General features: G+C 43.4%; 1 protein-coding gene across 1 annotated transcript; it reads left to right on the forward strand.

Moving 5' to 3' along the window:
- The first annotated feature begins 486 nt into the window (after positions 1-486).
- Positions 487-23,246, forward strand: Dgke (diacylglycerol kinase epsilon). The gene is made up of 11 exons (XM_052756509.1): positions 487-1,236; positions 6,031-6,190; positions 8,217-8,336; positions 10,240-10,383; positions 10,680-10,837; positions 11,674-11,725; positions 13,091-13,204; positions 16,726-16,797; positions 19,217-19,344; positions 19,851-19,962; positions 20,237-23,246. The coding sequence occupies exons 1-11, from the start codon at positions 779-781 to the stop codon at positions 20,414-20,416; spliced, it is 1,698 nt and encodes a 565-aa protein (XP_052612469.1). The 5' UTR covers positions 487-778; the 3' UTR covers positions 20,417-23,246.
- The last annotated feature ends 2,212 nt before the right edge of the window (positions 23,247-25,458 follow it).

Raw genomic sequence — 25,458 nt, forward strand, 5'->3', positions numbered from 1 at the left:
AGTCGTTTATAGTAGAACTTCCTTTAGCCGGTCAACCATCTACATTAACATCCTCAATGTTGCTCCGCCCCTTATTTCCCTAAACCACGCCTCATTCCACACTAAGTCTTCGTTTCTAGGGTGTTCATCCTTTCCTATGCTCCAGATCAGTAAAGTTTTTTCCACATTCCGGACCACCTCCGGCCTCCACCTCGCCCCCAGATCTGGCCCCGCCCTCATACCTGACCCCGCCCACTCAAGGGGAGGGCCGCCTCGGGCCCCGCCCTACATCTCGTCCCGCCTATAAACGGGTTTCGTTTGCGCAGGCCACGCCTCTTTCTAACCCCGCCCCACCAGCGGAATGCGCCATCATAGGCCTGGTCCTATCCGACCCCGCCCATGCTTTGGGCGCGTCAGGCCCCGCCCACCCATCGCCGCGGAGGGCCAGCGTGCGGACTGCGCAGGTGCGCGCCACAAGCGCGGCCTCCTCACCCCACGCAGGTCTCGCCGCGTGCGGGTGGGACGGCGCCCGCCGGCTCGGCTGCAGGTCGAACCCGGGGCCGCGCGAGCGGACTCAGGTCTCCGGAGACCTCGCGAGAGGGGCGCGGGCGAGACCCCGCGGGACGGCCGTTGTGAGCGCGGTGTGGCGGGCCTGGCCTGCGCTGGACCGAGCCCGCGGGGTGCGGGCCCGGGGGCCGAGGCCGCGCGCCGCGAAGGCGAGCCGCAACCCCACGCTGTGAGTCCTGAGGCGAGCCCGCGGGACCCGGCCGCTCCCTAGACCACGCCCCAGCCTGGGAAGATGGAGGGAGACCGGGGGACCAGTCCGCCCACCCGGGGCCTGCTTCCCGATGGCCACTTGGTCCTATGGACGCTGTGCTCTGTGCTGCTGCCCGTGTTGATCACCTTGTGGTGTAGCATTCAGCGGTCGCGCCGGCAGCTGCATCGCAGGGACATCTTCCGCAAGAGCAAGCACGGCTGGCGTGACACCGACCTGTTCAGCCACCCCACCTACTGCTGCGTGTGCGCGCAGCACATCCTGCAGGGAGCCTTCTGCGACTGCTGCGGCCTCCGCGTGGACGAGGGCTGTCTCAAGAAGGCGGACAAGCGCTTCCAGTGCAAGGAGATCATGCTCAAGAACGACAGCCAGGCCGCAGATGCCATGCCTCACCACTGGATCCGCGGCAACGTGCCCCTGTGCTCTTCCTGTGTCGTCTGCAAGCAGCAGTGCGGCAGCCAGCCTAAGCTCTGCGATTACAGGTATGGCCTTTGTGAGGGGATGGGAGGGGGAGTTGTGAGGGGGAGGGACGGGGGCAGGTTTGCAAACACTGGGTCAAGAGACCTAAATTCAACGCAGCAAATGGCCTAAATCGCTCACAAGCATCCCTGGCGTTCATGGGCAGTTCCATTTAGATGTTGCTTTCCCCACCCACCCACCCACTCCCGTTTATGAGACAGGGTCTCCTATAGCCCAGGCTGGCCTCAAAGTCACTGGAGAGCAGAGGATGACCTCGAACTTTTGATCCTTCTGCCTTCACCTCTCCAGTGCTGAGATTACAGGCCATTTCGTGGTGTGCTGGGGTTCCAACTCAAAGGCCCTGAACATGTTACTCAAGCACTCTGCCAACTGGACTCCACCACCAACCCACCCCTACCTTCCCACCCCTGTCAGGGCTCTTAATTTTCATCAGAGACCTCTTCATTGCCGCCTGCCTTGTGGCTACTCAGTAGCACCCCATTTTATATAAGGGAAAAATGAAGGGCACACGAAGTAACTTTCTGCTCATCACAAACCAACTGGTTCTTGGTTTGGGACAGTGAAAACAAGGGTCATCCCAAAGCAGTGCTTTACATTTCTTTTCCTAACACAGCTCTTGGTGTCAGAGTGAAGAATTTGACACAAGGCAAAAAAAAAAAAAAAGTATTTTTACGTCTTCTATTAGTATGCTTATGAGAGAGGTGCACACTGGCAATGGAGTTGCATTATGTGGAGGTCAGAAAACAGTTCTGTGGAGTAAGTTCCCATCCACCACGTGAGTCCTGTGACTCCAACTCAAGTCATCGGGCTATTGGGCCTCACCAGCTCCGAAAGGAATGTTTCTTTTGTCGGGTCTTCCAGGATTAGTGTCTCAGATGAGTCACCTGAGTTAAACTGAGAATATTTTTATGGCTTCAGCATATACAGTGAAGAGTGCATTTTGCGTGTGGAATGCTGTCTTGAACAGGCGTCTGTTTGGAGGCTGGTGGAAAGCAGTGCTGCCCTGCAGATCATTTCCTCTGGCTTGTTTAACAGTTGAGAACAATTGAAGATAAGCTGGGACTGGTTCCCAAGACTTCTGACACCCAGCCCTGTCAGAGCCCTTGTCGGGATTCCACTATGTAACGGGTTTTATTCCCACCCTAAAGTCCCACCCGTACTTTGAGGAGCTGAAGCACAAAGGTAATCCTAGCTGTGGAGCCGCTGTGTGTCTGTGTGTGGAGGTATGTACACATGAGTGTAGACACAGAAACCACAGAGGGTGGCACACGGACACACACACCAGAGCTGAAGTTGTAGGTGGTTGTAAGCGTCCCAACATGTTCCTAGGAACCAAACTCGGGTCCTTTTCCAGAGCAGTACACACTCTTTATTGTTGATCCATCTCTCCATCCTCTCTTGAAAAAAAAATTTTTTTTTTTCCAAGACAGGGTTTCTTTGTGTAGCCCTGGCTGTCCTAGAACTTGCTATATAGACCACATTGGCCTTGAACTCAGAGATCCACCTGCCTCTGCCTTCTGAGTGCTGGCATTAAAGGCATGTGTCATCACTGCCTGGCTAAAATTCTTGTTATCTATGAGTTTATTGTCCACACTAAAACACATTGAGAGCAAAAAGGAGCAATATTAATAATTATGCCAAAAAAATAAGCTTAAATCAAGATATTCACAGCCAAGCATATGGTCACCATATTCCTAAATCTGACTTAATTTTTTTAAAGATTTCTTTAATTGTATGTGTTGTGAGTCTTTTGCCTGTGTGTATGTCTATGCATCAAACTGTGCTTAGTACCCAGGGAGGCCAGAAGAAGGCATCTGATCTCCTGGAACTAGAGTTACAGAGGATTGTGAGCTGCCAGATGGGTGCTGGGAATCAAACTTGGGTCCTCAAGAGCAGCCAGTGCTCTTAACCACTGAGTCATCTCTCTAGTCTCACGTTTAACTTTTCAAAAATGTGTTGGATTAATATACAAAATAGTTTCTCTTTGGTATTTTCATGCATACATGTAACTACTCTTTCATCCTGCTCACTCTCCTCTGGAATCCGCTCTCTGTGAGTTTTCGTAGAGTCCTTTGTCTACCCCAACCACTGTTCCGTCCTTCCCCAGCCTTCTTTTTGCTCTTCTCACTTCTTTTCTCATGGAAGTAAAGAGTTGGATTGCATTTAAAAATTCATTATATTAGCCAGGCGTGGTGGTGTACACCTTCAATCCCAGCACTTGGGAGGCAGAGACCAGAGGCTCTCTATGAGTTCAAGGCCAGCCTAGGCTACATAGTGAGTTGCAGGACAGCCAGTGCTACATAGTGAGACCCTGTCTCAAAAGACAAAGCAAACAAAAAAGAATTCCTTATATTTGGGCTGGAGTGGTGGCTCAGTGATTGCACTGGTTGTTCTTCCAGAGGACCCAGGTTCAGTTCGAAGCTCCCACGTGGGGAGGCTCAGGAGTTCAGGGTCATCCTTGGCTACAGAGTTCAAGGCCAGCCTGGGATACATGGGACTGTCTCGATAAATAAATAAATTAAAGACAGACTGACACATTTTTTTTAACTATGACAAAAAAGATTTCTGGGTCCATAAAAGTGTATGCAGTTATCAGAACCTAACGGAAGGGTCATCAGCTGGCTCAGTGGGTAGACTCTTACCACCAAGTCTTACAACCTGAGTTCAGTCTCCAGGGCCCACATGGAAGAAGGAGAAACACTCCCAGAAGTGTTCCTCTGACCTCCACGTATGCCTCTCTAACACATAAGTGATGCATTAGAGGATAAATAGATAGGAGGGTAGATGAATATGTGGAAGTTTCTAAAAACTAATGAAAGATGGATATGGCCAAGGCTACATGGTAAGACCTTGTCTCAAAAGAAAAGAAAAAATGGATATAGCCCATAACTAAGTTCACAAAAAAGGCAAAACCAGTTGACCTAGTTATCAGAGACCTCTGGATTAAAATGGTAGGGTTTCTTTTTTACCATCAAGGCAAGTTTTTAGGCACTAATGAATAGTACTTAAAATGTGTTTAGGGCCTGGGAATGTAACTTAGTTGGTAGAATGCCTTCCTAGCATATATGAAGCCCCAGCTTTGATAATGTAGTTGCTGGGAATCTAACCCAGGTCCTCTGCAAGAGTAAAAAATTTGCTCACACGCGCGTGTGCGCGCTCTCTCTCTCTCTCTCTCTCTCTCTCTCTCTCTCTCTCTCTCTCTCTCTCTCTCTTTTGTTTGTTTTGTTTTGTCCCCCCACACACAAGATTTCTCTGTGTAACAGTCCTAGGTGTCCTGGAACTCGCTTTGTAGACCAGGCTGGCCTCGAACTCACAGAGATCCGCCTGCCTCTGCCCCCCAAGTGCTGGGATTAAAGGTGTGCGCCACCACCGCCCAGCAACAAATGCTCTTAATTGCTGAGCCATCTCCCCAGCCCCTGCCCTTGTTTTTTTTAGCACTATAGGTTTTTGGGGTGTGTGTGGTTGGTTGGTTGGTTGGTTGTTTTGTCTTATACCAGAACAGCACTTCTGAATGGGAAACTTTACATGTCAGATCTGATAAGCTGTGCAGATGCGAAACCAGGAAGTTAAGTAGTTAAGTAGATCAGTGTCTCAGTCTTACCTAGCTTAAAAAATTGGTAGTGAAATGTGACCCTATTCCCCATAAATAAATGTGATGTTCAAGGAAAAATAAATAGAATATAGTAGGTTAGAGTTAACTGAGCTGGAGATGTAGGTAGGTAATAGAACATTTGAATATCGTGAACAGGTTCTGAGGTCCATCCCCAGCACTGGAGGAAAATAAAAAATTACCCAAGCCAGGCTTGGTGGCACTGGCCTATAATCTCAGCACTCTGGAACCTGAGGCATTAGGATTAAGAGTTCAAGGCCAGAGAGGATTAAATAGCAGCATTTTATCTCAAAACAATAATGCCACATACAATAGTAGTTAGCTGAACGCCACCGTAGATAGGTGTGTTCACATCAACTGTATAACCACCTATTACAGTTCCTGATGTTGAAAGCCGGTATTTATAATGGCATGAGCAAGTTGTGTTGTCATTGTCTCCAACACATGGTACAGGTATCTATTTTTAGCCATCAATAGAACTCTTGAGTAAACAGTAATTACTTGACAAATCTCAACATCCAAAAGGGAAAAAAAAACACCTTTAAAATCAAAGGCCAAGAGTTCACATCTGACAGAAAAGTATTTATTCCCTCCTTTTTAAATGAGTTAATTCTGTCCTTCTCTGGTGGCCTGCTTTTGCTCAGTCAGATCTGTCTTATCTGTGAGTGGATTAAATAGCTTAGCAGATTAATAATAGAAAGCCTGAGTCTTGCCAACACTGTTCCTGCCTGTCGTTGGCACTGGTACCCAACACAGAGGCAAATCTGGATACACGAGTTCTATCTTTGTTTCAGAGGCAGACATGGAACTGTTTGTCAGCTCCTAAAAGAAATAGGATGCTCTACTTTCTACACACAAGGAGAAAATTGCCAAACCACACCTGAGGAACTACAGATGTCATGAACAGGTTTAAACTAAAGCATACACATTTCTAATACATACAGCTGTTGTTCTAGATTGACCTTGTTAGGGGGTTGTACCTGCAGGTGTCTACCATGTTACAAAATTGCCCTGAGAAATTATTTGTGCATTTTTAAAAGTATGATCATAGGAAGTATATTTTTGTGCAATGTTTTTGCTACATTTATTTGTGTGTGGATACACTTTTAACTTTTGACAGAAGTGTGGTGTGTGGATTAGGAACGCTGGTTTAAAATAAATTGACATCTGTTTCTTCTTTCCTCAGGTGTGTTTGGTGCCAGAAAACAGTCCATGATGAGTGCATGAAGAGCAGCTTAAAGAATGAAAAGTGTGATTTTGGAGAATTCAAGAATCTCATCATCCCACCAGGTTATTTAACCTCCATTAACCAGATGCGTAAAGACAAAAAGACCGATTATGAAGCGGTAATTAGTTTATTTTCTTACAAATTTATTCACTTAAAGTTGGTATGTAAGATAGTTAATTCTTTGTATTTGAAGGGAAAAAAGGGAATTAAGTAAATAAGAGGTTAAGGGGTTTAAAATGTCATTATGGTAAGCCATAAAACCTTGCCCACAGTCCCTCATGATTGCAAACAACTTTAATAGCAACACTCAGGAGGTCAAGGCAGCAGGACCAAAAGTTCATGGTCAGCTTAGTCTATATAGCAAGTTCTGGAATGCAGAGCAGAAACTAAGAACCAGGGGCTGGAGAGATGGCTCAGCAGTTAAGAGTACTGGCTGTTCTTTCAGAGGACCAGGGTTATAGAGTGAATTCCAAGACAGCAAAGGCTATACAAAGAAACCCTGTCTCAAAAAACCAAAAAAGAAAAAAAGACTTCTGGTGAGGCATGGTGGCACTTACCTTTAATCCCAGCAGGCAGGTGGATCTTTGAGTTCGAGGCCAGCCTGATCTACAGAGTGAGTTCCAGGATATCCAAGGCCACACAGAAACTGTCTCAGAAAAAAAAGAGAGAGAGAGAGAGACAGACAGACAGACAGACAGACACTTCTGGTTCAAGCATTTCAGATAAGGGATATTCAACCTATGTAATGTTTCAAGTATTTGAACATAGCAATTGTGTTGAAAATTATGTGATGAGTGTGATTGTTTTAGAAGCAAAATTGGAAAAATCAATGAAAATGGTTAAGAACACCATTTTCATCTTAATTTTATACTAATCTGATTTAGCAGTAGCATGGACTGCTTTATTAATGAGTTCTTTTAAAGTTTTTTATTCATTTATTTCGTGTATATTCGTGTACCATAAGCACATGTGTGACTTCATGGATACCTACACTCACACATACACATTACACACATACACACACAACTGAAAATGAAAATAAAATATGTTTTTAAAATGTTTATTACATTTATTTATTTCATCGGGGTGGGGTGTACATGTGCCATAACTTTGGGAATTGGTTTCTTTCTTTCTCCCAGTGAGCCCCAGAGATTGAACTCGGGTGTCAGGCTTGGCGATAAGCTTCTACCTGATAAGCCATCCTGCCAGCCCCCACAGTATTAGTCGGAAGTTATTTGGATATGCTTGGATATTCATATTCAAAAGGACTCCTGCTAGGCTGTTGTGATCCACCTGAAGTGGGTTCTGGGAACCACACTCAAATCTTCTTCAACTCATGAAAATATTGCTTAAAGAATGATAAAGGGGCTGGAGAGATGGCTCAGCAGTAAGAGCACTGGCTGCTTTTCCAGAGGACCCAAGTTCAATTCCCAGCACCCACATAGCAGCTCACACCTGTCTGTAACTCCAGCTCCAGGTTATCTGGCACCCTCTGGCTTCTGAGGATACATGCATACATGGCAGATTGATTAAATTTAATTTCTTCAAAAGGATGATGTGGAAAGAATACTGTGGAGCCCGGGAAAGTGACTCAGTCAGTAAACACTTGCCATGCAAGCCTGAGGACCCGAACTCAGTCCTCAGCATCTCTTTGTAATCCCTGCCTGAGGAACACAATACTCCTAGGACTTGGTGGCTAGCCAGCCTACATAACTGACAATTCCCATGACCCGTGGAGATACCTTATTTCAAGAAAGAAGATAGCCTCTCTTGGTGGGTATGTGGCCAACACCTTTCATCTCAGCACTTGGGAGGCAGGCGTAGGTTGATCTCTGTGAGTTCCAGACCAACCAAGGCTATGTAGTGAGACTGTCTCAAAAGAGAGGAAGGAAAGGAGGGGCTCCTGAGGAAACTATCCGAGGGGGTTGTCTCACCATTACATGGAGACATATGCACACAAGAAGTCTACATTGAGTGAAAGGTCAAGCTATAAGGTCCTCTGCCATTCTTGGGCTTGTTTTTCATTGTGTTGATAGTACTGGTATTCTTATTTCAGCAAATTATAGCACCATTGCTACTAAGGAAAGTTTTCTGTTTGCCATCTCTCTGACACCAACCTCGTTTTGTTCATGTTCATTTTTTAGCTAGCTTCTAAGTTTGGAAAGCAGTGGACCCCATTAATAATCCTGGCCAACTCTCGGAGCGGAACCAACATGGGAGAAGGACTTTGGGGAGAGTTTAGGATCCTGTTAAATCCAGTCCAGGTAACTACAGAGAAAACCTTGCTTCCTGGGTCTCCTTATTTTCAGCTGTTACTTTTCCTGAAATGCAATGGTTATTGATGCCTTAAGTCACTACCTAGTCATAGGAAAGCATAATAATTATAAAAGACTCAAGCCTTTATATATAGTAAATACGTAATAAAACAAAAACCATATCACCTAGCAATCCCATTTCAAGGGAAATGAAACCTTATGTCCCACAGAGATTTGGGTGCAAATGTTAGATGCAGTATTATTCATAATTGCCTAAAAATGGAACAGCTCGACCCCGTCGGCTGGTGAGTGGATAAACAACTTGTGTATTCATAAAGTGGAGTACTTTTCAGTGAATGAGAGAGAGAAACTGTACATGATAGCAAGTGAACTTTAAAAAGGCACTGGTAAATCAATCAAGGCTGAAGGGATCAGTCACATGTGTTATCGCATTCATGTGACCTATCCAACAGGGCAACTCAACAGAGTGGAGGTAAACTTTTCATTGCCTGGGGACAGAAATGGGAAGTGACTGTAAAGAGACCTTGAGACATCTTATTAAAAAAAAAAGTTATAAACTGGATTATTGTAGTAGTTGCACAAACTAAAATCAACTACTTTTTCATTTTTAGAGAGGAATTTTTTTTGATAAGTAAATTATACCTTGATTTTTAAAATGAGGGGAGGCATGCCATGAAAACTGAATATACATAATCCAGGGGTAATGGCATGTTCCTATAATCCCATTACACAGGAGGCAGAAGCAGGTGGATTTCTAATTTCAAGGCCAGTCCAGTCTACACAGTAAGATCCTCTCTCAAAAACATTTATTTATTTATTTATTTATTTGCTTTTTGGTTTTTCGAGACAGGGTTTCTCTGTGTAACAGCCCTGGCTGTCCTGGAACTCACTCTGTAGACCAGGCTGGCATCGAACTCACAGACATCTGCCTACCTCTGCCTCCTGAGTGCTGGGGTTAACAGAGTATGCCACCACCACCTGGCTCAAAAACACATTTTTTTAGAAAAAGATTGTGTGACTATGCTAGCAGGTAACAATCCATTTTGTAGTAATCAGAAATGTAATTGCTTTTCCTTCTGTAAGTAAAGTAAAAAAAATCTGTAAAATGTAAAAAAAATTTTCATATTGAAGTAGTAGCCCAATGATAAAGTAATTGCCTAGCATGCAAGACCCCAGATCCAGTCCCTAGCACCAAAGAGGGAAAGTACCGTTAACAGTAAGATGCACAAATTTGCATTTCCTCCAAGATGTAAATATTTTCTCCCTTTGGAATATAGCCTCATAGTACCAAACCCGGGGACAAAAGTAGCTTAACAGATACATGGCGATTTATCTAGTTGAGAGATTGTCCCTGCATTTGGATTACTCTAAACTATACCACAGAAGTCACCTGTCCAGAGGGCATTAGTCTCTTAAGTATTTTCGTGTGTCAGTAAATATTTATAGATATTCGGAGTCCTTACATTTCAGGTCATAGTGTATTTTCAAAATTATTTAGTTTCTAGAAATTTGCACTAGTTTTGTTTTAAAGCATAAAGTACGGAATGCTAGCTAGAGGTGAGCTTACTGTGCTCTAGTTTGATGTGAATAGAAAGGAGTCAGATGGTATTGTAGACTTAGACTCTCTGCAGAATCACAGGCAGCTGACTTACCCTCCTGGGCCTGTGTCACTGTACTAGTCAGTACAATGAGGCCAGTTCCTCCTTTGTAGGTCAGTGGACTGGATGTGAATAGGAATATTCCTATAGGGGATCTGGCCCTGTCTCGGGGAGCTGTCGGAGGAGAATACCTAATAGCCAGCACTGCTGCTCAGAGGCTGCTCCTCTGTTCATCTGCAGGTGAAGGACAGTGTGGAGTGAACATGGTCTTTCTCTTGTTCTTTTATTCTTAGGTGTTTGATGTAACTAAGACGCCCCCGATCAAAGCCCTACAGCTGTGCACTCTTCTTCCTTATAACTCAGTTCGAGTCCTTGTTTGTGGAGGGGACGGCACTGTGGGCTGGGTCCTCGATGCAGTTGATGAAATGAAGATTAAGGTATCTGTCTTTAAGAACTACTCTAATGGGGGCTGAAGATGCAGTAGAGCACTTGCCTAGCATGTGTAGGTTCAGCTCCTAGCACCACCCCCAAAAAGAATGAAAGGAGCAGGTGACTACTAGAAGATGAAGCCAGTTTGGATAGTTAGGAATGAAACACTGAGATTAAGGAGTTACCACAACCTACAGTTGTTATATTTTTGTCTTTGTTGCTTTAGTCTTTAAATTTTACAAAATACTATTATGCTACAAATAATCTAAAGAGAAAAATCTGCAGTACATCTTCTCTGTTCTAGGGACAAGAAAAGTACATTCCACAGGTTGCAGTCTTACCTCTGGGAACAGGCAACGATCTGTCCAATACTCTGGGCTGGGGTACAGGCTATGCTGGAGAAATCCCGGTTGCACAGGTCTTAAGGAATGTAATGGAAGCAGACGGAGTCAAACTAGATCGGTAAGTTACACTGTGCTGGCAAGTCTGTTACTTGATTTGTAGAAATGAAGACTTGTGTAGCTATAAAATTCACTGATGTTGGTCAGGCATGCTAACTCATACCTGTAATGCCAGCATTTGGGAGATTGAAGCAGGAGAGAATTGCCATGATTTTGAGGCCAACCTGGGCCATCCAGTTAAGAACCTGTCTCAAGGGGCTGGAGAGATGGCTCAGAGGTTAAGAGCACTGGCTGCTCTTCCAGAGGTCCTGAGTTCAATTCCCAGCAACCACATGGTGGTTCACAATCATCTGTAATGAGATCTGGCGCCCTCTTCTGGCCTGCAGGAAGAAGAGTGTATACATAATAAATAAATAAATCTTTAAAAAAAAAAAAAAAAAAAAAGAACCTGTCTCAAGATACCAAAAACATGGGCTGGAGAGATGGCTCAATGGTTAAGAGCACTGGCTGCTCTTCCGGAGGTCCTGAGTTCAATTCCCAGCAACCACATGGTGACATCTATGATGGGATTTGAAGCCCTCCTCTGTCTGCAGGTATTCATGCAGACAGACACTGTGTGCTTAATAAATAAACAAATAAATCTTCTAAAAAAAAAAGAAAGAAACTAAAAACAAGTTAAGTGTAATTTAAGTGGAAAGAACTATAGTAGTTATACTTATAACAGATTTTGATGTCTTGTTCTTGGTATTGTAAATAGTTCAGTTATAAATTTGCACACTTAGATGTGGGTATGTCCTCAGATGCTTTAAAATGGCATTGAAATTTTCATGTCAGCTTATCTAGAATATAGGCTTTTTTGGTTAAAAGTGCTCTTTTTTTTAAACTTCTGTTTTTTAGATGGAAAGTGCAGGTAACAAACAAAGGATACTACAATTTAAGAAAACCCAAGGTACGTTTTTAGTGCTTCGGTTGTGAGCAGTTTAGCAAATGCACACAGTGTCTGTGGCCCACGATTCCAGGCGGGTAGGACGGAGAGACCTGGTATCTAAAGGGAGCTGGGTACAAAGCAGAACCCCCCAGTGCCTGTCTTACTCACTGAACTGTTGGTTCTGGTTGTTTGGTTTTTTGGTTTGGTTTGTTTCTGTTGGCTTGTATTTGGGAGGTGCTAAATAAATACTCTGCCACTGAACCACATCCCCATCCCCCAAGCTGGACTAGAAAATGTGCTGTGGAAAAGAACATTGCCCAGGTGCACTTAGTTCTGCCCTGGCAGATCAGGTTAATTTAGATCAGCAAAGGCACACAGGATTTCTCACAAGTGAGGCATGTCTGCAAAGAGCAAATACAGAGATAATAGAGAAGTATTTATTTACTGAGGATGAAAGTCAGGATCTCACGCATGCTGCCCAAGCATTCTGCTACTGAGGTACCCATAAACCCAATCTGCATTTTAAGAAAATATTCTGAGATGGTGTGACCATAGCTTACAGACACAAGGAGAGACTTGAGGACAGTTCAGAGACTTTATTTTCAGTTTAAAGGCATTTTAAAGTCAGACCAACCAAGACTTGGCAACTGATGGCCACAAGAGGAAGAAAGCAGATACAATAGCTCTAGATTTCTAGTTTTTATGATTAGATATGTGGAAATGATGTTAACCAGTAAAATAAGGAATCTGGGGCTTGGCGTGAAATGAAATGAGTTGTTTGTCATGGTGACTCAAATGACTGTGGGGTATTGAATAAGAGACTGGAGGTTTGTGCTTTTTGCTCAGATGTGAGATCAGAGCTAGACATGTAGACTGAAGAATTTAGGCTGAATTGGGAAAATACACACTAAGGGAATAAACAGTTAAGACCCACCGAATCTGAAAGTTACAAAGGTACAGAACAAGTACTGTGAAAACACGTTATTAAAAAAAAATCCTGCATAGGAAATGCAGAGCAGCTGGGCGATGGTGGCATATGCATTTAATCCCAGCACTCCAGAGGCAGAGGCAGGCAGATCTCTGTGAGTTCAAGGCCAGCCTGGGCTACAGAGCAGTTCCAGGACAGCCAGGGCTGTTATACAGAGAAATCCTGTCTCAAAAAAGAAAATGCAGAGCCATTCCAGATTGGAAGGTCTGAGATACGGCATGCTGAGTAGAAATGGAAGGTGGGAGTCATGTCTGTAGTTATTAGCCCAGGGCTTCACTGGCAGTTCATGGTAGTCTGAAAAGTAACTACAGAAAGTATCCATTTTCAACAAGAGTTGGGACTAAGGTTGACCATGGGTGGCACAGCTGGTAGAGTCACTGTCAGTTCCTCTCTCCCAGGAGTTCACAATGAACAACTACTTCTCTATTGGACCCGATGCCCTCATGGCTCTCAATTTTCACGCTCATCGTGAGAAGGCGCCGTCTCTGTTTTCCAGCAGAATTCTTAACAAGGTGTGTGGGATAAAATAGCATTTCCTGCCTATCACCGAAGGTACAGTAAAAATCAATAGTTCAATTCTATTTAGCACTCTTAGACTCAGATCAGACTGACTCATGGAAACATTTACGTGCTCTGTTTTATATAGGATTTCTACTTAAGATCCATAAATATATTTTGTTAACTGTAACGAGAGTTTTAAAATTAAAAGTTGGGATAGTTTACTTAGATGGAAGTTAATTGGAATATGTTAAAGTATATCTTAAATAACTGAAAGAAATTCTAGGGAAAATAAGTTTTTGGTTAAGTCACTAATAGAGAAATGTATTCTGTTGGCTTAGGAAAGCTCCACGAGGCAAATGAGGTAAGGAAAGGAGCATTTGTTCCCATGGCTCTTAGCGAAAGTCGTCACTCCAGTTCCTAGCATAGCTGATCCCTTTGATAGTAGTAATGTTTGGTTTGGTTTGGTTTGGTTTGGTTTTCTGTTTTGATTTGGTTTGCTTTGGTTTCTGAGCACAGGGTTTCTCTGTATAACAGATCTGACTGTCCTAGAACTCACTCTGTAGACCAGGCTGGCCTCGAACTCACAGAGATCCACCTGCCTCTGCCTCTCAAGTGCTGGGATTAAAGGTGTTGGCCATCCCCGCTTGGCTGTTTTTGTTTTTGTTTGGTTTGTTGTTATTATTGATTCTGGATTTTTTTATTTATTTATTTTACTTTTTTTTTTTTTTTTTTGAGACAGAGTCTCTCTGTGTAGTTCTGGAACTCACTATGTAGTCTAGGCTGGCCTTAAACTTACAGGGACCTACCTGCCTTTGCTGGGATTAAAGGTATGCTCCACCATACCTGGTCACTGTTTTTAAAGTGACTTTTGACAGTTAAAAATAATGCAAATTAGGCCGGGCAGTGGTGGCGCACGCCTTTAATCCCAGCACTCGGGAGGCAGAGGCAGGTGGATCTCTGTGAGTTCGAGGCCAGCCTGGTCTCCAAAGCGAGTCCCAGGAAAGGCGCAAAGCTACACAGAGAAACCCTGTCTCAGAAAAATAAAATAAATAATAATAATAATAATAATAATAATGCAAATTAGTTGTTTCCTTATTTCTGTTTTACAAATAGTTGAAATTTCATACTAGGTTGGGGGGTGGGGGTGTCTTTATGACCTCATGGACAGCAGAGAGATGAGCTTCGGGAGGCAAGAAGGCAGTTCTGCACAGAATGACTCAGTAGCCAGTGTTGGTTCAAACTTCAGGAGTCTGAGCCCAAGTGGTTTATTTTAAACATATTTAAGCACAGGACAATTTGGTGAAAACTATTCTGCTGATGATTAACTCAATCCCTCATGCACAACAAAGCATACATACATCTCCTTGAGGAACAAAGTAAGCTAAACACACACCAGACGTGACTCCATCAAAACTTTTTGTAAAGTCCATCAAAATGGGTTCTGTAGATTGACTGAGAAAAACAAGCTTATAATAGGGTCTGGGGGAGGATCTGGTGCCGGAAAATCTCTGGCCACATGGTAGTGCAGAGGTCACAGGGCTAGAAAGCTTTAGCCTTCTGGGCAAAGAACAGGTTTTGCATTCACTTGTTCCCTGAAGGAACAACCCTGTGTGAATGTCTGTGAGCACAAAGATCTCCATGCCCCTAAAGCTCCTCTCTTTTTATTTTTTAAAGAGAATAAATTGTGGCTGTAATAGAGGCCAAGGCTGAATGCAATGCCTGCATGACTAGTCTAGCTACTATGGACAAGCATAACAGAACTGTAAGATTAGCTAGCAGAGGACCAAGGAAAGGAAAACGCCATCTTAACTATGATGGTCATTCCGAGGTCACTTGAGAGATTCTGTTTCTCTCTCTCTCTCTCTTTGATGTTTGTTTTTCCAAGACAGGGTTTCTCTTGTAGTCTTGACTATCCTGGAACTCACTCTAGACCAGGCTGGCCTCAAATTCTTAGAGATCCGCCTGCCTCTGCCTCCTGAAGGCTGGGATCAAAGGCGTGCACCACCACCCATCATTGTTTATACAGGTCATTAATTCGACCATTGATACTATGAGAGAAATCTGACACATTAAAGCAACATGTGCCTGGAAATTATTGGCACCAAGATTATACTTGAGCAAAAATAATCTATAGCAGCTATATTTTGTAAAACTGGTTCCTGATTTGCCCATCTCTTGATTAACTTCTGCTAATATTTTTGCTGTTGTATTATAGTTTTATAAATCATACAGGCTGTTTTTGAAATCTCTCTTTGTATTCCAGTAATCACTCCTGGGACTGGCGATAAAAAAAAAAGACATTGTAGCAGCAGCCATTACAGGATCCAATAGATGCAAAAAATCATCACAATTTCCAGGAGAGCTCTCTTTCACAGACACTAGTTCCCTTTTAATAATAATAATAATAATAATAAGCTAAGGGGGCAGTAGAGATGGCTCAGTGGTTAAGGGCACTGGGTGCTCTTGCAGAGGACCAGGGTTTGATTCCCAGCACCCACATGACAGCTCACAAGCCTCTCTAACTCTAGTTCCAGGGAATCAGGTATCCTCTTTTGATTTCTACAGGAACTAAGCACACGTGTGGTGCATAGACATAAATTCAGGCAACACACCCATCCACAGAAAACAAAATCTTTTTAAAAGTAGTATTACTACAACAATAAAGGTTGCTCTTTATACAGTTGGCAACTTCAGATCTTCTATCAACCCTTCTATGTTCAAAAATGTTTATACAATATTTGCTAGATTTATATGCATTTTCCTTAAATAATTTGGTGAACTAGGAAAAAAAGAATTTTCTTACTTCAACATAGTCTTATAGAATACACTTTTTGGATAACTCAGGAGGCAATGCTGTTTAAACACAAATCATCCCAGCCATATCCCACATTCCCTCTGAAAACAGATTAGTTAAACAAAAAATAATGGGCTTTATTGTCACCTTCTAAAGAGAAGGGGGATTCTGTAATTCTAACAGAGTGAGAGGCCTGAGGCAGGAGAATCACCACAAGTTGAAGGCCAGTCGACTACATAGCAAGACCCTACCAGAGGGGAGAAAGGAGGGCCTGGGCACGTTGCTCAGTTGGATGCGCCCTTGTGTGGTGCATGCAGCCCTTGTGTGGTGCATGCAGCCCTGGGTGTAACCCAAGCACCTCATGAACCCCGGTGTGGTGACAACCACTCGTCTGCAGTCTCAGCCCCCAAGAGGTAGAGGCAGGCGGATTCAAACTGAGTATCAAATTCTAGGCCAGCCTGGGCTACATGAGACCCTATCTCCAAAGAGAGAGACAATTAACATTGCATGTGTCATGGCCACAGTTCACCTAGAATTCTCCTACCACAGTTGCATGATAAAATGCAATGTTGAATGGGTGTTAAGGGGTGTGATATCGGGTTGCCTGCCAGAGGCATTTCTGTTTTTCTGCCCCTCATTGTCCAGGCCAGAATGGGAAACAGTGGCTTGTGGCATAGCAGGAGCTTTGCTACAGTGTCTTCTCGATGTTTTAATGCCGTATTTTGTCCATTTCCGTAGGCTGTTTATTTATTCTATGGAACTAAAGATTGTTTAGTGCAAGAATGTAAAGATCTGAATAAAAAAATTGAGGTAAGCTACTAATGTCTTTTCTAGAGGCTTGGGTGTTGTCTGGATTGTGAAGTTCTTTAACAAATGATGAGTCTTCTGTAAACATACCTTGTTCATGGATATCGAGTGTTCATGGATGTCAAGTGCCAGACACTTGGCTAAGGTCTTTGTTTGTTTGTTATGTATATGAGTGTTTCACCTGCATATATTTAAGTGTACCACTTGTGTTCCTGGTGGCTTCAGTGGCCCAAAGAGGGCACCAGATCATCTGAGGTAGAGTTCAGGACAGTTGTAAGCTGCCATGTGGGTGCCTGGGAACTGAACCTGGGTCTCCTGTGGGAGTAGCAGGTGCTCTTAACCAATGAGCCATCTCTTGATGGCCTCTACTAGACTACATTCTTTGTATTCATTATTCCTCTAAATTGTCAGTACAACCTATCTGGCAAAAATTACTATGTTCCCAGAGACAGCAAAACTGTTTGAAATGAAATAATTTTCCTAAGTCACAGTTCATGGCCACAGGAACTGGTCATCACACATGGAGCCCGGTTTGTTTCCAGATTCTGTTTAACTGGTAAGCTAACTGATAGCAAATGCAGAGTTCCTCACAAAGTGCTGACACATCTGAATGCTCGTGAAAGTTTAAAACATGAATTCATGTTTTAAATGATACCTCTTACGTATCAGAGCAAGTAAAAATGTATAAACAGTAAAAATAGACATTGTTGATTGTGTAGTGCTACAGACCCCTAATATCACATATAGCAGTCTTGTGTATCTTGCTTGCTTCTAGAAAGAGTCTGTAATAGTTAATAACAACAACAAAGACATTAATTAGAGAAACCCAAAGCTATTGTAAAATAAGGGGAGGAATGATCAACATCTTGGGAAAAGAATGGACCACATGAGCATGCAGTAGGAAGCCTAATACACTAGCCCCAGAAAGCTGCTGCCATCCAGCAAACCCTTAGCTGAAAGCCTCCGAGAAGCTACCCAGCAGGGAAGGAATTGCAAGATTCTCCATGAAAGTTTTATTGAGTATGGTTCTGGGGGTCAAACCCAGAGCCTACAGAGCCCAGATGCTTGTAAGAGCGCTTCAGTGCAGAACGTGGCTTGCAGGGAGGGAGAGAGCAAGAGCCAAGGCTAAAGACAGACCGACAGAGGCCAGCCATGGGCTGTCGTACCAGCCTGTTTGGAACTTGAGTTCTGCCTCGGGTGCCGGGGTAAGCCGGTGAAGGCTTGTGATGAGGGAGTGATGTCTTCTTGCTTTGTGCCAGTTGATGTAATGAGAGGGGAATGAGGCCGGAGTACACAGCCTGCTAGAAACATTTACAGAGGAGATGGTGGCTTCCGCAAATACTGTCAGCAGGGCAAGACAGAGGAGTGTCATCTGGTTTCCTGCTGATTGGCAGTGGAGAACACGTAGATAGTGCCAGGCTCCTGGTTTAGGAATGTAAGGTGCCATACTGCTTTCTCTGTTTTGTACAGAGCAAGGTGCCCAAGTAACTCATCCCAGGGGGATCTGAAGCCCTCTTCTGACCTCCCTCGGCACCAGGCATGCAGGTGGAACACAGACATATATGTAGGTATTCACACTACACATAAAATGTTTAAATATATAAATCTTTTTTTCTTTTTCAAGACAGGGTTTCTCTGTGTAGCTTTTGGAGCCTGTCCTGGAACTCACTTTGTAGATTAGGCTGGCCTCAAACTCAGAGATCCATCTGCCTCTGCCTCCTGAGCGCTGGGATTAAAGGCACATGCCACCACCACCTGGCATAAATCTTTAAAATAATGGCAGGGTAGTAGGGATTGGGAAAAAAAGAACATTGTTGATAACATGGTTAAAAACTGTTCCACTTGGTACTGAGGAGATAGCTTAGTTGGTAAAGGGCTTGTAGTGCAAGTGAGGACCATAATTCAATCCCCAGAACCCAAGTTAAAAAAAATACAAACCAGGCAGTGACACTCTCAGAAACCAACGTGGATAGCACCTGGGGAGTGACACCTGAGATTGACCTCCACACGTGTGTGTGCACACACACCAGGAATAAACTAATTAATTAAGAAGTGATTCCACGGGCTGGAGAGATTGCTGAGAAGTTAAGAGCACTTGACTGCTCTTGCAGAGGTCTTGAGTTCAGTTCCCAGCACCCACATGGTGGCTGACAACAACTATCTATAATGAGATCTGACGCCCTCTTCTGGTATGTATAAAGACAGCACTCAAGTACATAAAATACATGAATAAATAAATCTTTTTTAAAAAGAATTCATTTCATTTCTTGAAGAGAAGGAACAGCCAGGTTGCCTTCAGTTTGAGGGGTTGTCTTACCCTCGGGCATGCCTCACATCTGTGGATATGCATATTAAAGTTCCAGGTGGACAGGTGTGGAAGTAGGGTGCCCTGTAGTAACTAACTACTTACATTTCTTTAAAGCTAGAGCTGGATGGTGAGCGAGTTGAACTGCCTAACTTGGAAGGTATTATTGTCCTGAACATTGGATACTGGGGCGGTGGCTGCAGACTGTGGGAAGGAATGGGAGATGAGACTTACCCTCTTGCCAGGTATGTCCATTTGATTGGTTTGGGAATGTTTGGTTTTGACAAGGTCTCCCTGTGTAAATCATGTTAATCTCGAACTTAGTCTTCCCGAGGCACCCTCCCTAGAGCTGGATTGCAGTTGTTAGGCACCACGGCCAGTTAGAGTCTGGGTTCTTTTCTAGACAGGATCTCACTGTGTAGCTCTGATGTCCTGGCACTCACTATGTAGACCAGGCTGGCCTTGAACTCAGCCTCTACATCCAGCCTTCTGGTTTTTGTTTGGTTGATTTTGGGGGGTTTTTTGTTTTGTTTTGTAAACTTTTACATTTCCCTCAGGCTTTCATTTCTGTATATGTTAATGTAGACATAATAAGTTGATGGAGTGGGTGTGGTGGTGTCGCATGCCTTTAATCAAATAAATAAATAAATAGATAAGTTGATGGCCCACCTTATTAAAAGAGTAACTGCTTTCTATGGATGATTTGATTTGATTGCATTCTGTAATCCCTATTTTCTTATTCCAATGTTAGGCATGATGATGGTTTACTGGAAGTAGTTGGAGTGTATGGGTCTTTCCACTGTGCTCAAATCCAGGTGAAACTGGCCAACCCTTTTCGAATCGGACAAGCACATACAGTGCGGGTAGGTAGCCGCTGTTTCCAAGCCCGGATGTGGAGAAGACAGCAGGCACTGTCACGTCCTCTAACCTCTAGAGACTGTAGCAGGGCGTGCGGGAAGCCGGCCAGCTAAAGAAAGAAAATGCCCGCTGGAAACGAATCCCCAGACAGTATTCTGGGAGATTCAGATGAATTTTGTTTAATGTCAAAGGTTAAGGACCTGTGGGAGATAGTGGGAGACAGGAAAATTTGCATGTAGTTTCTAGAACTGACATTTTTTAATCACTTCCTGATTTCAGCTGATTCTGAAGTGTTCAATGATGCCGATGCAGGTAGATGGGGAGCCATGGGCCCAGGGACCCTGTACTGTCACCATAACACATAAGACACATGCTTTGATGCTCTACTTCTCTGGAGAGCAGTCGGATGATGACATCTCCAGTACTTCCGATCAAGAGGACGGAAAGGAAGCCGAGTAGAAGGATGAGCTGAATCAGCATCTGCTCAAACCAGGAGACACGTGTCGGCTACAGGAAGTACTGTCAGCACTCCAGTCTTCGTTTCCTTCCTAGTATAGTGGGTGTGTAAAGAGCATTTCCACAGCTAGACTTGAGTGTCACAAACACATACTCATCAGCGAGACACTCTGGTCGTTATTACTAACTGAAAAAAACACGGAAAGTTTCACGAAGATGAAATGTTCCGCCTGACTGGATGTTTTAAAACTGGGTCTTGCTCTGCAGGATGCACTGTCAGAGTGACATGTTTGATAGACGGGTGTGGGTGAAAAGATCCTTTCCCCCTTAGTTTCTCATACGCTGACAACACAACATGGTAGAAATGAACTCGCTTTTTGAACTGTCGTGGTTAACACTGGGCTTTCCCTGCAACGTGCTTCCTGAGATTTCCCAACCCCCAAACCAGATGGACCCTACCTTCTGATCTCCTGAGGAGAAAAGGGAAAGAGAGATGATACTTAGAATTTTCACAGTAGTGTATTTTCTATCATCATTTTAGGCCTCTGGGTATTTAATGACCATATTGAGCTGAAATGAAAAAATCTTTTTTTTTTTTTTTAATTGTTTTTGCTTGGACAGTACTAGGGATTGAACCTAGGTCCTCTAGAAGGAAGTCTAGACAAATGCTTTACCATTGAGCTACACTCCTAGCACATGTACATATATTAGGTGGATGAGTCTAAAGTAAGATTTAGAGCACTTTGGATTGGAAGCTCTATAATTCACCAGCTTCTCTATTGAGTAAAAGATAGTGTTGACAGTGGGAAAAAATACACATAAGGGAAGCTTCCGAGTTAGATTCGTTAGTCAAAAAAAAAAAATTCCAGACTGACTGCCTTCACGTTGAGTGAGTGGTCTTGTGTTGTGAAATATTGTAGGGCTTCAACAGCATTGCCCTCGGAGAGGGAAGCTCTGTTGAGATGTTTATATCATATTTATTTCCAAGTGAGAAAGATATATATATATATTTTTAACTTAATTTATTATTAACCTTGCGGCATGATCCTTGTGTTTAGCGTTTACACTGTACTGTACAGCTTTATTTAGTAGTGTGGTCACATAAGTGCTGGTCACAGCCACATAGAACTCTCCCTTGGTCTCCATGGCATATGTACTCGCCATGCTCATTCCTCAGCCTTTAAAAGGGAGGGCACGTGATGAAGAACTTGGGGTGACGAAGCTTTGTTTCATTGCAGCTCCACGGGCCCCCCATTAGAGGGTGCTCTTCTGCTGTTGACAGTGGACTGCGTCTGCAGTTAGCCACACCCAGTGGGCATCTGGTCCCGTGGGTTTCTGACACATGGCCTGTTTGCGCTTGGTGGTCTTGCATGAATTAATTTCTGAAAGACTAGAATCTGTTCCCAAAACTACCATCTATCTCCCTTTTAATGGTTTATTATGGATCTACAGTCAGTGAATTGCCATAAACTTCGATCTGAGTCACCTTAGGCCTAGACCGTGTTTTTAGAAGGACAACTTAGTAATGTCTATTAGTACATTATGTAAAGTAATTTTGCACTACTAAATTAACCTCTTCCACCTGTTCCCAGATGATGCCACATTCTCCCGTTGAAAGATGTTCCACAAGTCTATCCCCGCTTGCTCATGTACCTTCTTCACACTGGTTAACTGCAGCTGAGGGTGTGAACTGAGGGTTTGCAGCTTCCCCTTGAAAACTGATCCTGTTTGGAGTGTAATGAAATTCATCCTTAGATTCATGGTCAGGATTGTTAAGATGTCACTCTCCCTCGGAGGCACACTGTTAAATTTACCTGTAATTTATAGTGCTCATTTGTAGTGGAAACAAATCGTTAATTTGGGGCTCTCAGTCGAAATCATTAGGGTAACTCTAATGCTCTAGTAAGAGCAGCCTTGTGTCCCTTCCCATGACACACCGTGTTGTTTTTCTGAAGCCTTCGTCACCCAGATTTCACTGTGTAGCTTTCCCAATACTGTATCACAACACATACCAGTACTGTTTTACTACAGCTCACACTTTTAGGCACTAGTTCACCCAGCATTCCGACAAATGTATAGGCATGTGCCTTGTTTGAATACAATTTGTAAGACTTGGTGTTTGCAAGTTATATATTAGGTAGTGGTAGCTTACCTTACCAGGGGTCTGTACTTCACACACTGGTTCACCACAAGATCCTCTGTTCCATTTAAAGTTGTCTCAGTAGCAACGTAACTTACATGTTCTCAGGAAAAACTATGAACATCTATTTTCACATCTCTTGTCTTTTTCTCCCCTAATACATTCCTGACGCCTCATGAGTTTAGTGGCTTAAACACCAAATACCCGGCAGCTCCTCTAGGTCCTTAGGTAGTTTCCAGTGCTTTGTTACAGTTCATGGAGTCAGAGGCACTTCTGTCTAGAACAGAAGCTGTCCAGGAGGAAGGTAACTAACTGAATTTCTATGTTTTAGATTTTCTCTAACTCTTAGCTGTGAACCTATTATGTAGCTGGTATTTATAAAAATTTGATAGTGAAACTATTTATTTTATTTTTTTAGGGTATGAAAATCTGTAATAATTGCCTTTTGAACATTTGTGTACCTGGTTGTAACGTAGACTGACTCAGAAAAGTTCTTATTTGTGCTGTAAACTGAGTACTTCCACCAGCATGTCAGAAAGAATAATTTTCATCTGTGATATAAAGTCAAATATTTCTAATGTACACTGTAGGATTTTTAATTTGCACTGACTAGAAAGCTTGAAAGGTTATGTTAATTTGCACATCAGTGTGGACCTAAATATATAATCTGACCAGAAAGGGCAACAGACTAGATGACGGTTTGTGTTACTTTTGTTCAAAATGGTAATACTGATGCAAGAAACCAGAACTTGTATTCAGAAATGCTGTGCTGGGTTCTTTTGTGTGTGTGTCGGGGGTGGGGGGGAGCTAATTTGGTTTTTGTGACTTTCTTTTTTTAACTTCTGTACAGTTTAGGATAGGGAATGTTAAGTAGATTATTATTATTATTATTATTATTATTATTATTATTATTATTTAGAATTTTTTTTCTTGTTTGGGTTAACTTGGTTTTTTTTAGTCAAATTTTAAAAATAGTTTTGTTGCTTCACCCCAATCCTCATGAAGTCACACGCTCAGCAACAGTACAGGCTCTTGCTTTGGCTCACCTTTACAAAGCATGCCCTATATTTCTAGAAGCCTCAGACCTAGCAGCTGTATCTCAGGTATTCTCTCAGAGCTAGGAAGGCCAGGAGTGTGGTTGAGGGGTGAATTCTCTGCCCAGTCATGGTCATGGGACAGAGGAGCCTCTTTTTGTTAACACCACCCTTGTTTGTACTAGGTAGGCAGTGTATGCTGTTATAATCCCAACACATGGAGGTGGGGTTCTAGCCCAGCCTGGCCTCATATGTAGAATCTCAAAAAAAAAATAAATAATGGTTGCATTCTAATCTAGTTGGTGACCTAGCTATTAACATAAAAATTGGTAGTTCCTGGTGTGAATATGGTCTTGAGACTGCTGTGTGGAATCTCGGAGGAGGGAGAGCTGGTGGAGCAGAGTGAGCACCTGCCCTCCACCTCAGTCAGTGCAGCGTAGGAGACTACTGACCTCCCCTGCACTGGCCACCCATGCACTGACCTCCCCTGCACTGATCCCCCTCCTGCACTGACCCTCCCCCTGCACTGGCCACCCCTACACTAGCCCCCCCTGCACTGACCGCCCCTGCACTGACCCCACCCCTGCACTGACTGTGTTGAGTGACTCATAGGACTTCAGTATGGAAAGCATTTACACTGTTTACAAAACAGTTCTCAACTGGGCATGGTAATGATGTCTGTCATCTCAGAGACAGAGGCAGGAAGATCTCTGGGTTCAAGGCCAGCCAGCGAGTTAAGGCTACATAAACCCTGCCTCAAAAAACAAGGTTTTTGTTTTGTTTTGTTTTTAACAACTTGTGTGTATGTGTGTGTGTGTGCATATATATATATATAGATGTTTTGTCTGCATGTATGTCTACACCATGATGGTGCCAGGGAGGCTAGAAGAGAGTGTGGTGTGATGAGCTGCAATGTGAGTACTGGGAGTTGAACCCAGGTCCTCTGGAAGAGCAGCCAGTGCCATCTCTCCAGCTCAAGATTTTTATTTATTTGTTTTTGTTTTGTTTTGTTTTTTAAGGATTTGGAAAGTACTTTCTTTGAAGACTTTGTCACATGGTTGATTTTCTAATTTTTTTATGCACTTACACCCTCATATTTTTCTGAAAATATTCTTTGGGGGACTCAGTTGCCACTTGGAATACAGTCAGTTGGCTGTGTCACAGCTTTCGGTGGCACTTTTGTTGCACATAAAATCCAAACAGCCTCTACTCCTTGTGTTGTGACTGTAGTGTGGAAATTATCTGTGTATTCAGTTACTCTAAGTACACACACACACGTTTACTCTGATGCCCTGAGCTGTATAGTGAGGGTGAGATTTACTGGTCTCAAAAGGGTTTATCCCAAAATTCCAAGGAAAGCATATTAAAAAGTCAAGTTTTAATACAAACAGCAAGATTTAGCACTCTTCGAATATAGTATAGTCTACCCAGAAAGTATGTAATCGTATTAATACTAGACCAAGGGCGTTTCCTCAGTCTCCATAAAGATAACCTGGATGTTAAGGATACTCCCATCAAAGGAAATGCCAGCACAGAACAGATTCAACGAGAAAGGAGCCCTGATCTCTTTGGTGACTGACATAGAATGTTGAAACAGGGAGAGTTGAGACGTTAGATTGTTTTTCTAGTTTTTTCTGGCATTGTCCAAGCAAGATAGCACTCTGATTGGATGGACGGATTTGACAGGCTGAGAAAAATGCAGGGCTAGATACGGCACCTCATCTTGGATGGCAACTGCCTCATAGATCTTTTCTTGTAAATTCAGGGTTCCACTAGTACTCCACAACTTGATCCGCTTGAATGATCCCTGTGAATAGACTGGCGCTCTGCTCTGTGAGTGTGTTCTGTGCCAATTCAGAGCAGCCTAGCTA

The sequence above is a fragment of the Peromyscus californicus genome, unplaced genomic scaffold, assembly GCF_007827085.1.
Source record: "Peromyscus californicus insignis strain IS unplaced genomic scaffold, ASM782708v3 Scaffold_3__1_contigs__length_106647218, whole genome shotgun sequence".
In the NCBI taxonomy this organism is placed as follows: Eukaryota; Metazoa; Chordata; class Mammalia; order Rodentia; family Cricetidae; genus Peromyscus; species Peromyscus californicus.

Coding starts and splice junctions, on each gene's coding strand:
- Dgke (XM_052756509.1), top strand. CDS start 779: ATGGAGGGAGACCGGGGGACCAGTCCGCCCACCCGGGGCCTGCTTCCC. Junction 13,205..16,725: donor CCAGCAGAATTCTTAACAAG/GTGTGTGGGATA, acceptor CCATTTCCGTAG/GCTGTTTATTTATTCTATGG. Junction 19,963..20,236: donor GACAAGCACATACAGTGCGG/GTAGGTAGCCGC, acceptor TCCTGATTTCAG/CTGATTCTGAAGTGTTCAAT.